Here is a 14,557-nt window from a genome sequence, read left to right as displayed (position 1 = left end):
GCTTTGTGTATTTGGTGAAAGTGAGAGGGGGGGAAGAAAAGAAGGGAAAAAAAAAAAGTAGAACTTGGCAGAGGCTGTCTCTTTTCCTGCTGGATGTTTTTCAGGTGAACTACCCAGCTATGCTACTGTATTAAAGTCAGGCCAACTATGTGGAACTAAGGATTATTCCACAAATCCTGTTTTAATAGTTCTTTTAATGGTGTTTTTCCTCAAGTCTTACTTTTTCCCTAGGATTTCCCACCCCGACTGGGACTCTCCCATCTTTCCCAAAGCATTGCATCTCCCTGGCTTTTGACTGGGCTGGGCACCATGCTCCGCGGCCGGGAAGAGGAGCTGTGTCCCCCGTGGGCCCGGTGCGGGGCTGCAGCCGCCGATGGCTTTATCAGATGGACAGAGACATTCCAAGTATGCTTCTGGTCACTGGGGGATATGGGGATATAAAAAATAATGAAAAAGGAAGGCTTAGAGAAAAGCTGTTAGGCAAACCGGGGGTTTTTGTCAAGGGTTTTTTTTCTTATTTTAATTTATTCTTTTTTTAAAAGGGTGAAATTCTTTACCCCTATGCAGATCGTTAAAGCTGTGTGATGTCATTTTCTTTTCTTTTTAAAGCTGTGTTTTGACAAGCTGAAAGGCTGCAGGTTAGATAAAACTATTAATGACCATTTTGTGACCTCTGCTCCAACCGCCCACAGTGACTGCAAATTTTTACATGTCTGACGGCTGCTTGGCTCTCTGCAGCATCGTTATATTGGTCAACAGTAGATGAGATTTTAGAGGTAAAAAAGTCACCTTCCAAATCGCACCCTGCTGGCACGGCCAGTGGGCAGATTAAAAAAATGGGATTTTGGTGGTTTGGTAGGGCAGGAGACCTCCATTTTTATGACCGAGGCAAGCCAGGAGCTCGCTCTGGTTGACTCTGGCTGCATCCCTCTTGTGGGTTGCATGGAGGGTGAATGTGCCCAGAGCTTGTCTTGTCTAAACCAAGGTCTATGTGGTGCCGGGCTTACACCAGGATGCTTGCTAGAAGACTCTGGGGACATACTGGGTAGGCTTTTGCTTCTTCTTCTGTTTTTCCACTGGTGTCTGTTCCTGGCGGGTGCGAGAGAGGTGGCAGGGAACTTCGGTTGGAGCAGGCATGGCTGGTCCCATGTAATGTGGCGCTCATGGAGGAGGTTGAGCTTGGGGCTGTGCAGGGCATGGAGCGAGGCCACGACCTGCCTTGAGGGGGAAGCGTGCATGGTGGGGACAAAACGTGACATAGGGCACGTGTGGGGAGAGCGCTTTGCAAGATGTTATTGCCTCGGAAAGAGGGACAGTTACCTCACATTGCTGTAATTGCTGTAAAATATTCTGGGATTGTGGTCTCTTCTTAAGTTTTCTTCAGTTTTCATGGTCACAGCTCTTGAGTGCTTCCCAGATGTGTTAGGCTTGCACAGTGAGAGCCCTAAGGGGCTTCATGGCCCGTCAGCCTTGGCTGGAGAAGGCTGTGGAAGTGGTGAGACTTTCCTTCTCTTTCTTCCATCCCTCTTTCCTCGTACTTCACTGTCCTTCCCAGCCCTTTAATTTGTCCCTACGAGAAAAGCATTCTGGGGAGCAGGGTTATGCACACCCTGCGGGTAGCCAGGCTGCTCGTTATCTCTGGGGGATGGAGGCCATGTCTGCCTTCACAGGTGATTTGGCAGAGTAGGAGGAGATCAGGGCAGCCAGTGCTGGGGCTCCTCATGTCTCCATTAAAGAGGGTTTGCTTTGCCTTGGGTCTCCTCCGGTCCCCGGGACCAAACGTGACACCATGCAGGTGTTGGTCAGAGCTTTCTGAAAGAAGAGTTTCCGACAGACCGGTACTGCTGGGACCACAGGTCCCCGCTGGGGCTCCTCCGGCGGCTGCCATGCTGCCCATCGGGCCTCCTCGCGTGGAGGTGGCTTGCGCCTGCTGGGGGCTGGGTTGCCATCGCCCCTGTGAGGCCTCATCACGTGCAAACGAGCGGGAACCGAAACAAGTCACGGCTGCAGCACGAGCCCTCAGCACGCTCCCCCTCACCCCGGGCCTGAGGGAGCCTCTCCTGAGCCTTCAGGGAGCCCAGCAGGACGGCCGGGGCAGAAGGACAGGGGGAAAGGAGTGATAACTAAGAAGGGCAGCAAGAGAAATAGTGGGTTTAGCAAGGGTGCTCTGGTGTTTCTGCATAGCTCAATGTCTTCCAAGAAGCTCTGGCTCTTCCAGTCGGCACAGGGCGTTGTCCTGGTGCCATGGTGGTGCCCCACTGCAGCGGTGGTTGGGAGCTTCCCATCCTGGTGATGCCTTGGAGCCGCTTCCTCCAGATCGGTGTGCCAAGCCAGCACGCAGTAAACAGAGGCAGCGAGGGGGGGGTCACTTCCAAACCATGCTGCTCCTTAGACAAATATACATGACCAGGAATAATAATCTTTAAAATATTTCATATTTCTTCAAACACTTCACGCATTTGCTCTCCTGAGTCTTCAGAGCTGTGGCATCTCCCCTCGACCCTCCTGGAGAGCGTTTGCTCTGTAGTTGCATTGAACGTTGGGAACTTGCGACATCTCCAGACCATGATTTTATTCTTTTTATCCCTGCTGTCACTTTCTGCCCTCCTTAGGTGCAGGGCTTCCTCCTTTCTCATATCTTCTCTTTTCTGTGGCCGATACCAAGTCTGGTGTCCTTTGTGCTCTCTCCTCTCTCCATTAAAGGGGGTTCCCCAAAGCCCATGCTCTTCAGTGGTCCTTTGGCTGGCTGCTGCTTAATGCAGTCATTTGAAATAGGAGCCCTGTGTGAAAATACTAAACACTGAATATTAAGTATTGCAACAGCGTTTCACAGCGTCCGCTGGAGTCACAAGTCACGTCAGCGATGCTGCCATTACAGTGTGGTGGTGTAGGCTTCACAACAGCATGACAAGCTCTGAAGCGTAGCTGATTTTTTCTGTGTCGGTGTCTTGAGTGCTGGATTAAATCTTTTCAATAATTTACAAAACCTTAGGCACTCTGGGCAGTATTTTTACAGGGAGTGATTGCATTGTGTTCAGGAGGTATCTTTCTCAGCTGGGCTATTAAATGAAAAGCTGAAACCTGCCTGTGATGCTAAGATGAGCGCTCAACAAAATGAAAACTTAGAGCTTCACTTGCAAACATTTTCACGTTGCCTGCTTTCCTACTTGCTGCTGGTTGATCACAGTCTTACTGATAAACATTAAAACCTCCCCTGTGAAAAAAGCAGAGAGGGAAATGCCCATAAATTTGAAAAAAATTCCCACTTTGCACAACCTCGGTTTTGAAATTCAGCTCAAACGTGCAAGTGAATTGGTTTGGACTGCCTTAAATTCCTGTGGAAGGGCGGATAGTTTTGGGAGACAATGCGCGATAAGCCAGGCAACTGCTACACCATTTAAAAAATCCTGAAGACGTTTCCAGACCCAGTTGGTGCTCCTGGGGCAGCTGCACGCTTCCAGGGAGCTGCACGCCAACGGCCATGCCAGCAGGAAATGCGGCGTGACCCGTGGCGAGCCTGGAGGGTGGGAAATGCCGCGAGCAGATTTCCACGGGTGGCTCTAAGTGTCCCGGGCACTTACTGTGGGGCATGGACGCAGGAGCAAACAAAACCGACGGGAGCAAACAGGAGCAGTGGGAGCATCCTCTTCCCTCCACGTGCGTAGCTGCTCAGCGCTTCCTGTCGTGTGTCCCTGCCGCCAGGCTGACAGCATCGCTTTCTTCCCCAAACGCTGGGTCCGCGTGCATGAAACCTGGCTGTGAAGTAGAAATGGTTTTTGGAAAGCATAATATTATTTTAATCATAAATTATTTGGAAACTCAATACAGAAATAGCTTCAGATCACTTCTTCCAGAGGGGTGTTTTTGCAGTCAGGGTCTTTATCAGCTTCTCAGTGGGAACTGCATTAATATTGCCACAAAAATGCAAACAGTAGTGCCTTTGATAAAGCATTTTGGCATCTCTTAAGCAGAAAGATGTTTTGTTTTCCTAAGATACAGCACTGTTTTCAGTGCAGGGAGCTGCCATATGTGCCAGCATATGGAAAGAAAATACCAGTTTTGTTAACATTTGTGTTCGGAAGCTGTGGGGAGGGGACGTAGGAGGCGGCTGCCTTTGCAGTTGCAAAGCGATCTCTGTTATTGCAGGGGAGACAGCACAGGAAACCCAAAAGTGAGTGCTGGTGGTGGAGATGCCGGTGGCCTGCAGTCAGCCTCCCGGGCGTAGCTCCCCCCAGAGCGTTCTGCCAAGGGCTCTCCTCCTCCTCACCTTCGCTTTAGCTCTTCCCATCATGTGCCGGAGCAAGGCTGGTCCCCACTGCCGCCTGCCTCCCAGTGTAGAGTGGAAAAGCTTTACTGGCCATACAGTAGGCATCTTTGTGGATACTGTGAAAATGCCTTTTAGTACTTGCTGGTGTCCCGTGGGTATTATATATTTGGTTAGTGCATTATTTTGATTTTTAGACTGCCTTTGGACTGGTTCAAGAATTCTGAAAGGAAGCTGTTGTGCAACTGTTTTAATCTGATTTTACAAGCCAATTCCAGCTTGATTCCCAGCACAAAGAAACAAAGAAGAGCTCAGTTGTATTTTTTGTCCAAAAGTAAAAGGCCTTCCTCCTTTGAAGATCTTCTGTAGAGTGTTATGTTTAGAGAGTGATTTGCTATTGTTTAAATTTAATCTCCATAATTACATTGGGATTGGATTAATGATGGGTTTTTTTTCTGAGTCATTCTTTTCTGGCACTCACAGCTATTGAGCATAAAGCCAGGTCTTCATTGGATGTAAACTGGCATCGCTCCACTGAAGTTAGTGGAATAAATCCACTTTATATTGTGGCAGCCCAGATGTGATATTATAGCTGTTTCGAAGAAAGCACCCTTTTGGAGTTTGTTGGCCTTGAATCTTCTTCTTATTTTTAAGCTGTCTAGGCATTAAATTCCAATTGCATTATATTTATGGTAGCACAGCTAGCCGTTGTCTCTAGACCACCTCAGCTGGCCCCAGAGGGATCAACAAAAGCTGCAATGCCAGATTCAACCATAAGTGTCTTGACTTTTTTCTGTTTAAAAACTTCTTTTTGTCACCAAGAGTGCAAGCGGGAAAAGTTCAGTACTGAAGTCCGGTGAGCTTTTACATGCTCTTATCTATGAGAACAAACCTTGGTCTGTTCATTGGGGATGCTGTACTGCAAATCTAGGGGAGATGTCTGGGAGGCAGAGGGACTGCTCCTCTTTTGAAATTAGTTATTTTTGCTCATTCTGCTTTTCAGAAGGGGACAAGGAGGGAGGGAGGGACCTGGGGAGACCTGGCACGTAGGAGACTGGCAGTGTGGGCAGTAGGGAATGCGCTCAATGTAGGGGACGGATCTGTCACCACGATCGGGGTGACAGAAAGAAGCAGTCTATTCTTAGAGACCCTGAGGGGCTGTGTAGAGTTGCTGCGATTGTGGAAGGTATTTGAAGTCGCTGGGCTGAGAGCAAGGTGGGAAGAAAGGATCTCCCCCACCCTTGTGCGTGTTGGGCAGGGAGGATTTGCTTTCAGACCTTTTGTTTCAATGTCTCGCCTGAGTTTCTTCTATTTTAAAGCATTTTCATGCTCACTATTTGTGAAATGGCATGCTAATAAACCTTAGTTTGGAGAACGGGAAAGTTTTGCTTTCTTTTGGGTCTTTACTGTAAAGACCCAAAGTGGCCAGTCCTATCTCTAAGCAGTAGTGGATTTAGTCTGTCACTGCAGTGGGTTAGACCACATGTCTCTTTAGCCTGGTATCCAACTGACAGTGGCGCGTACTATATGTAAGTGTGAAAACCAGACAGCAGCAATCCTTTCCCTGATGCATCCTCATTACTTCCAGGAGCCATCTGTTTTTGCTGCTGGCCTGCTGTTGCACCTGCAGGTCCACTCAGTGCAACGCAACTTCTGTTCCCTTGTTAACCAGCAGAAAGTAGGTGTGAAGCCTTTTAGTCTTCTGTTCTTCCCGTTTCAAAGACATTAAACTGGTACTTTGTACTCTGGGTTGTACTCTTTGCTCTTTTTTACACAGTATTTAGGAAATACTGCTTATTTTAGTAATAAAGGTCAGCTTTAATCTTTAATAGTAACACTGCTTCTAAAGTTGTGATCGTCTGCCAGTGAGGCGGGACTGTTCGGGAGACTTGGTATCTTTCTTTAGATTGACCTGATAGATTTGGAAAATATAGACAAGACGTCATATCCTGGGCATCTTTTCTGAGTAAAAAGGATGTGCTGCAGGTCCCATCCACGTAGATCCCTGTGTCTGACGGTCTAGATAAGCACTTTTTGTGAACTAGGAGGCAAATCGTAAGACCCAAGTGAAGCACAATTGTAAGACCCGAATCTTGCACTGAGGTTGGACATCCCTCAGCTTGGATGCATGAAAGGCTTGTATGCCTGAAAGCTTGTTCTCTGTCCTCTGCCACCATGTATCAGTTTGCCTTACAAAAGTACCACTAACTTCTATATTAATCCTGCCCTATACTTTGATTCGTACTGCCTTTTGCTTCTTTTTACAGCAACTGTGACCACGGTAGAGGGGTTTTTTTACGCTTGCATAAATTATGTCCTGTGCAAACTATTGACAGCTATTATTGAGGAAATTCCGGTGATGCAGCTGTAAGGTTGCAGCAGTAGGTCAGTCATATATGTACATGATCCTTTTATTAGAGGGGACTGTTGGAGCTGTGGTAATGCTTAAAGTATTTGAGGCCTAATCCACTGCTTCGTTGCTCCAGATGTGATAAATGCTGTTGACTTAATGCAGAAATTGGTGACGTAAAATGGAGAAATTGCCTCTGCGCTTATTATGTAGCTATGGTGGTGAATCTCCTGTTAACAACTCCAGTTTTCAGGGGCTTTCTCATTTTATTAGGGTGGGGGTCATGCATACATGACCAAGGCTGAGAAGAAATGAGTAGGACTGGCTTATATGTGTACTCAAAGTGAATTAATGAACACTTGTGCAAAACTCACTTTGCATAAGCAGGCTATGAATACTGGTTGCTTTTGCTGGAGTGTGGTTGCAGTGGTCCTGAAAAACCAAGTCATCACTGAAGATCTTGGGGTGCAAGAGATTCTTCAGAAGTTTCAGCCTTGCTGGGGACAGGGTGGATGCAGAATGTCCCATCCCAAATAATTGTATCTATCTCATTCATATGCGACCCCACTCCTTCTCTGCCCCCTCTAAGGAGCCAGGCTGTCATGGAAATTATAATTATTTATATAGACAATTTATTTTTAAAAAAATTACTTTTGGAGCTCTAGGTTATGAGTATACATGTTACTATTTTTGGCTTTAGCTCCCAGAGTATGAGCTAGAGACTTTCTTAAGCCACCATTGAGATTCTCACCTGAGCTCCTGACCTAACACTTTTCTCAACAGCTGAGAACCAGAGAAAAACACCGAATATCCTGACATTTGGCACTACTGTTCTGCGTGAAAACTGTGTTTACTCGGGAAAGACTTGTTGTCCTATTATTTCTGCATACCAGTTACTTTAGATCCAAAAAGAAATGCTGAAAATTCCTATACACGAGGAGAGTTTATTTCGTGACTCTCATTAGGGTTACATTTCCTTTGATTCAAGGTGTATGCAACACCCTCAAAGAGAAGTAGGATGGTATAGTTACCAAAATAGATACATTGTGTTAATTTCTTAATTACTTTTTTGGTGCAGTGCTTTTAAAGTAACAAGTATTGTAAGCAGTATGCTATTTTTAAACCAAGGACATTTTGTGCTGAAATTGGCTATTGCAACACTGGGTTAGAATTAGAATACACAAAATTCAAAACCACAGTAACCCTAATTTTGCCATTCTTGCCTTTTTAACTGCTCAACAATAGTGTTGTATTTGTATAGCATTTAAAAATATTTGTTAAGGGGAATGTAAAGAGCTACTGGCAGGCTTCTCTGTTAACTGTTTGTGCATGCTTAGCCGCTCTGCTCAGAAGTGAGCTGTAATGAAAACTCAGGGGCAAGTACTCCCAGTGTCCACAGCTGAGTCTCTCCTTTGTGTTGCAAGCGAAGGAGCAGCTGAAGCCCCAGCCAGGATGGGGGCAGAGACCTGCATGGTGGAGCGGACAGTCCCTTTGGCTCAGAGGATGTGCACCCATGATGGGCCAAACCCTCTGTTTGCCATCTCCTTTCCAAACTCACCCTGGTACATGCATGCCTGGATCTGTAGTCTCCAAGGAGCTACTCCAGCAAATGAGTAATAATGTTCAGGATAATACAGTCTGACCATGAGGATGAATTTTATACAGCTATAGTTCTTGTCATGACCCTACAATCCCTGGTTTTGCCTGGCTTGGTCCTGACATTCCGGCCAGCACTGGGGAGAGGTTATGGGAGGCCAGCAGCACTCAGGGCTGCTCACTTTCAACGTGCCCCAGCTGTGAGCTGTCTGATTTTCCCCTGCAAGGGCTTTGCGAAGTTGGGACATGCACACGTCCATCTTTGGACGGAAATTAGCTTTGGATTTCACATGTCACTGATCAGACTGACCTGAACAAACTCACATGGGGGGCGGGGGGGAATTGGAAAGCAGCTTGAGAAATTATTTCTCCTTTTTGCTGTTGCCTTGCACTTTGGCATGCACTGTCTGCATTTTGAATACGAGGTCATCTGATGCGTTGTAACGCGATAGCAATACAGACTGGGTAATCCTGGGAACCGGCAGCTTGGATCTTGCCTGTCCAAATTTTACTGTTCTAAAACTTGACTTCTTTGTTAAAAATGAACAGTTTCCAGGGGGTAAAAAGCCCCCAGAGAAGAACTGTTGGCATTTTATATTTTTAAGCTGTCTTGCTGAATGAAAACAGTTGATTATTAACTTGATGGGGTGACAACGAGTATATAGAACTTAAATATCTCACCACTCCCACGAAGAAAAAAAAAAACACCCTCCATTGTATCATGGGAAGATACATAGCCAGAAAAACTTTCCAACTCGTTAAACTTTTATACTTGCTTCATACAAGCTTAATGTAGGCTTTTTTTCCATCCTGTGATGTTGTAAGGACGCAACTGAGGAGGACACCATCAACTCAACAGTATTTCATTCTGAATGTGCCTTTCTTACAACAGAAAAAGCTAAATTACTTAATCTGAAGGATTAAAAAAAGGTTTCCTTGTTTATGTGTTTCAGGTTGTTTATTCTGCCAAGCCTGATAACGAAATCAGGCTGAGTGTTTCCCTGTAATCAGTTTAGTCAGCTTCTGTGATTGTGCGGGGTATTCGGACAAGGAAGGGGATAAAGGAAGAAAGTTTTAAAAAACAGGAAAATACTATTGTAAACATGTCGGGCAAGTTATAAACTGGGAAAGGGTACTCAGAGTCAAGTGTCGTACCTGCAGCTACTTTTGATGCTCTGTGGTAGCTGTTTTGGTGGGTTTTTCTTCCTCTGGGGGCTTGTGTTTGACTTCTTAGAAGAGGAGTAGGGGAAAATACTGATTTAAAGGACTAGAGTCTGGCTATATCGCTTTTAAACCACGTATTTTGTAGTGGAGGCAAGTGGAGGTAAGGCCGCCATAGCTGACTTGAGATCAGAAAGGAACCACAAAAAGTGATGTTTGGGCTCGTTTTGAGCCCCGTGCCAGGTAGGATGGCTCTGCGCTCTCCCTCGCACGCTTGGAGAGGCCATGTCGCATCTTCACGTGGGGTCATAGCTGGCAGGAAGCGTCAGATATTCCTTTTGCTGTTTCTCTCCGATGTAATTTTAGTTTTCTGGCACCCTGATGGGGTTCTGATGCTCATCCTGGTTGTGTCCTTCCCCTTGCTCTTCCTGATCCTCCTTTATCATCCCCAGCTGTGAGCCTGGGGGAAAGCCACCTTGCTGCACTTGCCTGCAGGTCAGCTTGTCCCTGTGATGGTGCAGGAGGGGATGTGGGTTTCGGCTGGTCGTTGCACCCGTGAGCAAGGACTTTGCAAGTTCTAAATGGAGAATCGTTGCTTCATATGCTTGTCTCTCCAAACCTGTGGATTTAGATATTCCCTCGCCATTAATTACATCCTCTCGTCTTGTAGCAGCAAGTAAAAAGGCCAGGTTGGGCAAGTCGTTCTGCTGCAAGCAGCCGAACATGGTTTCTTGTTGGTTGGATGCTTGTGAGTTTCTGAAGGTATGTGGCCGCTCTGTTTTGGGGAGTGCATCCTGTGGCACTTGCATCGGGGTGGGGAGTGACCCGGCAGCTTGGGCCCCTTCTTGGAGGGCGTACACATGAGTCACGCCAACCAGTCCAGCATTGCCAGAGTCATTCCCAATTAAAAGCAGGGGTGCGTGCTTCAAAGGGAAGCCCAGTTTGCCGGTAACTGATGGCCAGCGAGGTAATTCCTAGGTGGCACTGGAAGTGAGTGGTACCATTGTTTGCCTTGGTGCAATCTCTGATGGAGATGCTGGGTGTTACCACTTCCCTTCTGGAAGCGCTAGGGACCGGTCACCTGCGTTTGTCAGTCATTTGGCATCTAAACTGCTCAGACAGATGCAATGCAAGACTGCCAAAATTGGCAGCGGCGTCTGACTCTGACAGTGGTTTGCAAGTTTGCCTGGTTGCCCCGTGGCAGCTCTTAACGCAGCATTTCCAAGTGCGGTGTCCCACAAAATGCTCAGCAGCAGTCATGCGGAGGTGAAAAGATTTCCAGGCGAGCTTCAAAGAGAAGGATGTGACTAACTGTCTTGCAGGGAGCCAGGACGTGGACCTAGCCAGATGAGGCAGCTCACATGGAAGGGCTGCCAAAGGAAAGGGAGAGGACACAGATGAAACGGGGACTGGGGGATGAGGAGGAACAGGCAGTCAGGAAAGGTAGAGGGGAAAATCTCCATGGGCTGTTTCCAGTGGCCAGGAGACGTATCTGCTCTCTGGGGAGGTAACCTGTGGGTAAAGCAACGAATCTCAAGCATGTTGGCTGTTGTTCCTGGCTCCGCCGTGAGCCTCCACTGCCTGTCCTTGGACAAGTCACTCTCCCGGTGACTCAATATCCCAGCTGTAAAATGGGGATTGCTGCTTACCTCATGGGATGTTGTGAGAGCAGTCTCATGGCCGCCTGTGCAGTTTGATGCGGGGGGGCAACAAAAAGTGAGCACAAAGACGAATGTGAAAAGGGATCTGTACTTCCATCGCCGCCTTCTCTGAATGTAATCACGTCCCTAATGATAATATAATGGTGACTTATTCATCATTGACGTATACTCCTTCAGTTGCACTGGTGGGAACAGTTTTATGGTTTTATTTTTTTTCCCCTCAGGGCTTTAAAGATGTAATTTTGTATGTTTATATAATATGTTAATGTTTTAAGCAATTTCTGATAGAAAATTAGAATAACGAACAATAAATCAGCGTCAGACTAAACCAAGATGTAATCAAGTAATACAAGAGTAGGACGAGAAGTAGAGTTTGCAAAGGGGCCCTCAAACAGAGAAAATACAAATCCTGAGGCCTGAAGAAGGAGGGGTTCTGGTTTGCATCTGTCTAAATCTCTATACCCGATAGCATACCTGAGGAGGGCTAAGGCCAGAAACCAAAAGGGGTCACTCCTTGGCGCTCTCATTCTCAAATAAGCTTCTGCAAAAGGAAGGGAAGCTCTGGTTAACTTTAACCCTTGAAATAAATGTCATGTTAATCTTATTCTGCTCACAAGGCAGTCTGATGGCTAACGCACAAACCCGGGAGCCAGAAAACAGCAGTTTTTAGGACAGTTAGGGAATTGGTTCACCTGGTGCTAACACTTACTTCTGTCTGTGCCTTTATGTGCTAAGGCAAAATGGAGCTAATTGTCTCCTCTGCTGGAAGAGGGTTGCGAGGCTTCAGGAAATGCTGTAAAGAACATGGAGATCCACAGGTGGAAAATGCTGGGGGCAGTCACAGCTTCAGAGTTTCACACAGGAGCAAAACGCACGGTCGTACTTCACCTGTCAAAGCTGGCTTTTCTTTAAAAAATAGGAAATCTCAAAGGCATTGGCTAGAGAAGGTGAACATTCATCTTTTCTGAGTACTGTATTTGAACGGCTTTAGTTGCATAAGCTTTCCTGGCACTTGCCAAGGCTATCTTTAGAGAAAAAAATAGGATTCTTGGTTTTTTTGAAGGAACAGGTGGCAGCATGTGGAAACCTTTTGTTGTTAGATTTTAGTCACGGTTCCTTTTTTCCTTTTCTTTCCTTTTCCCATCTGCAGTTGAGTATGACAAGGAGTTCACGCCTCACCAGCGGCACCACAAGGAGTTCAAGTTTAATTTGTCTCAGATTCCTGAGGGCGAGGCCGTCACAGCCGCTGAGTTTCGGATCTACAAGGACTGCGTTGTGGGGAGCTTTAAAAACCAAACTTTCCTTATCAGCATCTACCAAGTGCTGCAGGAACATCAGAACAGGTATGCAAGAGGGGGCTCTCTCTGTGCCACCAGCCGCTGTCCTGGGGAAGGCTGAGCTTGTGCATTCATGTTGAGAGGACTGCTAAATAAATACCAGTTTTGTTCACGTTAACAGGGTTATGTTATTGCATGGTCCTTTCCTTGTGGGAAGCGGGCATGGTAGAGTGCAAAATGCACCTTAGCTGGAGAAAGTCCACGGTATTGTAGCCTAGGATGTCACTTAGCTGCAACCTTTGTGTAGGCTTTAAATAGAGCAGGAATCTGCTGTGAGGCAGTAGATTTTTAACTGAAAGTTATTATGCTGGCATTGCTCTTGTGTACCAAAATACACATATCCCCTTTTAACTTAATACTACCAGCATAAAAAGCATAGCCTGTTTGAAAAATACTGGTAATTAGTGCAGACTCGACCTGCTCTCAGGTGGACTTACATTAAAGTAAATAAAGCAAGAGAAAATTCACCATGCAGGTACAAAATCAATCCTGGGCTTTCAGTGGCAATGAGAGAGGCAAAAGAGAGAGAGGCCGAATAGAAACTGTGACACATAAATCCAAACAAGTGTAAATGGAGTGATTAATTTTTAAAGGGTGATGTTTCTGATGGGAGAATCGTGCAAGGCAAAAAGATGGAAATACATGGTCAATTAAATATCAGAGTAATGCTGTGGTACAAAAGTGTTTCATTACTTCTGCTGAAATGCGTCCGGACTGTAACTGTTCCTCTGCTGCAGGCAGAAAAAAAGAAAATGGAAGCCGCAATGTTTAAAAAAATCTCCATTTCTTTCCTCTGTGAAGGTTTCCTGGGTGTTTTCCTTCCTGGCCCTTCTTTCTCTAGCCTTTCCATTGATATCATTTGGGGGGATCTGCCTTTGATGGTTTGCTATTGTGAGGGCAACATCAAATAGTTAATGGTTGTTCTGTGGGGAGTGTGGCCTCTGGGGAAATGGAGAGAAATACTTGGATATATAAGTGATGGGGAAGAAAGTGTTAGTTTTAAAAGGTCAGTTCCTTTTGCACTTCAAGTTGCGGGTTGCTGGAGTGCCTCCTGGGGTAACGTGCTTGCTGGTTAGGATGTTACGTCAATACCCACTTGAGCTGATGGAAGTCCAGACGGTCATGCAGATTTCATAGATGTTAGCTGTATTGTTCATTTGTAGCCACATTGAATAAAAAATAGTGAGTGTTGGTCTGTTTTAGATTTCACAAGTAGAAGATCCCACCTCTGGAGCCGTAGGAAAACCTCTGCCAAGTGTCTGTGGAAGCGATTGATATGCTGCTCTGGGTCAGTCACCAAAGCAGGGCACAGAGTATGTCAGGTCTAAGGTTGCCTCTTCTAAGGAGAACTGTGAACTTTTGTATGTATATAACTTCTTTCAGGGTAAACTGAGCAAACAAGTAATGCATTGCGGGAAAGAGAATAAAAGTACAGGATATGGCCCTTAACGTACCCTGTTCCTAACAAATTCGCAGACTCTTTGTTCTGAAAGTGGCTGTTAGTTCTGTGTACAGCAATGATGCTGGCACCTCATATCTTTGTTTCAAATACTATGCCAGAAACACGCCAAAATCAGATTGTGCTGTGAAGCTGCGATGCATGTCCCTCAGAGCGGGCACTTTGGCAACCGCGCGTGCTGGGCATCTCTGGGAGCTAGAGACCTCCCTACAGATGGAGCAGAGGGAGCAGCTGGGATGGGGTCACCAGGGTGGCCTCTCTCCAGAGCTGGCGAGTATTTCAGGTCTTGCAGTTCCCTTCTGTCGTGTTCCTGCTGCCGGCGGCCGTGCTGAGGGGATCCCGCCGTTGGGACTGGGAATCGTGAAGCGGCTTCCTCTAGGTCCAGACTGCCAGCAATTTGCTGTCCCTCCTGACATGGGCTAGGCATGAACCGCTGACCCAGGAATGAGTGTCTGTAGTTCATTACTAACCTCTGACTCATCCAGTCCCTCAAGGCTCCCTTTTTGTTTCTTTTTCTTCTTTATTTATTTATTTTTACTGGTGGGAAGGAGGGAGATGCTTGGCTAAAGAAACTTGTGCTTCGGATGAGTCTGCGGGACTTGTCACACCATCTGTGCAGAGATGGCCAAAACGTGGCTCACAGATTCTTGCAGTTGTAAAAAGGACATGCCCTTTTCTGCCCTTTTTCCTTTCAGCTTAAAGGACTCTTTCATGTACATGTAAAATATA

General features: G+C 46.4%; 1 protein-coding gene across 1 annotated transcript in view; it reads left to right on the top strand.

The window, feature by feature from the left end:
• Nucleotides 1–14,557, top strand: part of BMP6 (bone morphogenetic protein 6) — a 96,050-nt gene that overhangs the window by 56,264 nt on the left and 25,229 nt on the right. The window contains exon 2 of the mRNA XM_075493872.1: nucleotides 12,183–12,375. Coding sequence (XP_075349987.1) covers nucleotides 12,183–12,375 — 193 coding nt within the window. The remainder of the gene's footprint in view (nucleotides 1–12,182; nucleotides 12,376–14,557) is intronic.

Source organism: Mycteria americana, chromosome 2, assembly GCF_035582795.1.
Source record: "Mycteria americana isolate JAX WOST 10 ecotype Jacksonville Zoo and Gardens chromosome 2, USCA_MyAme_1.0, whole genome shotgun sequence".
Lineage (NCBI taxonomy): Eukaryota > Metazoa > Chordata > Aves > Ciconiiformes > Ciconiidae > Mycteria > Mycteria americana.
The sequence above is the reverse complement of the archived record's forward strand: the minus strand, read 5'-3'. Positions and strand labels throughout refer to the sequence as shown.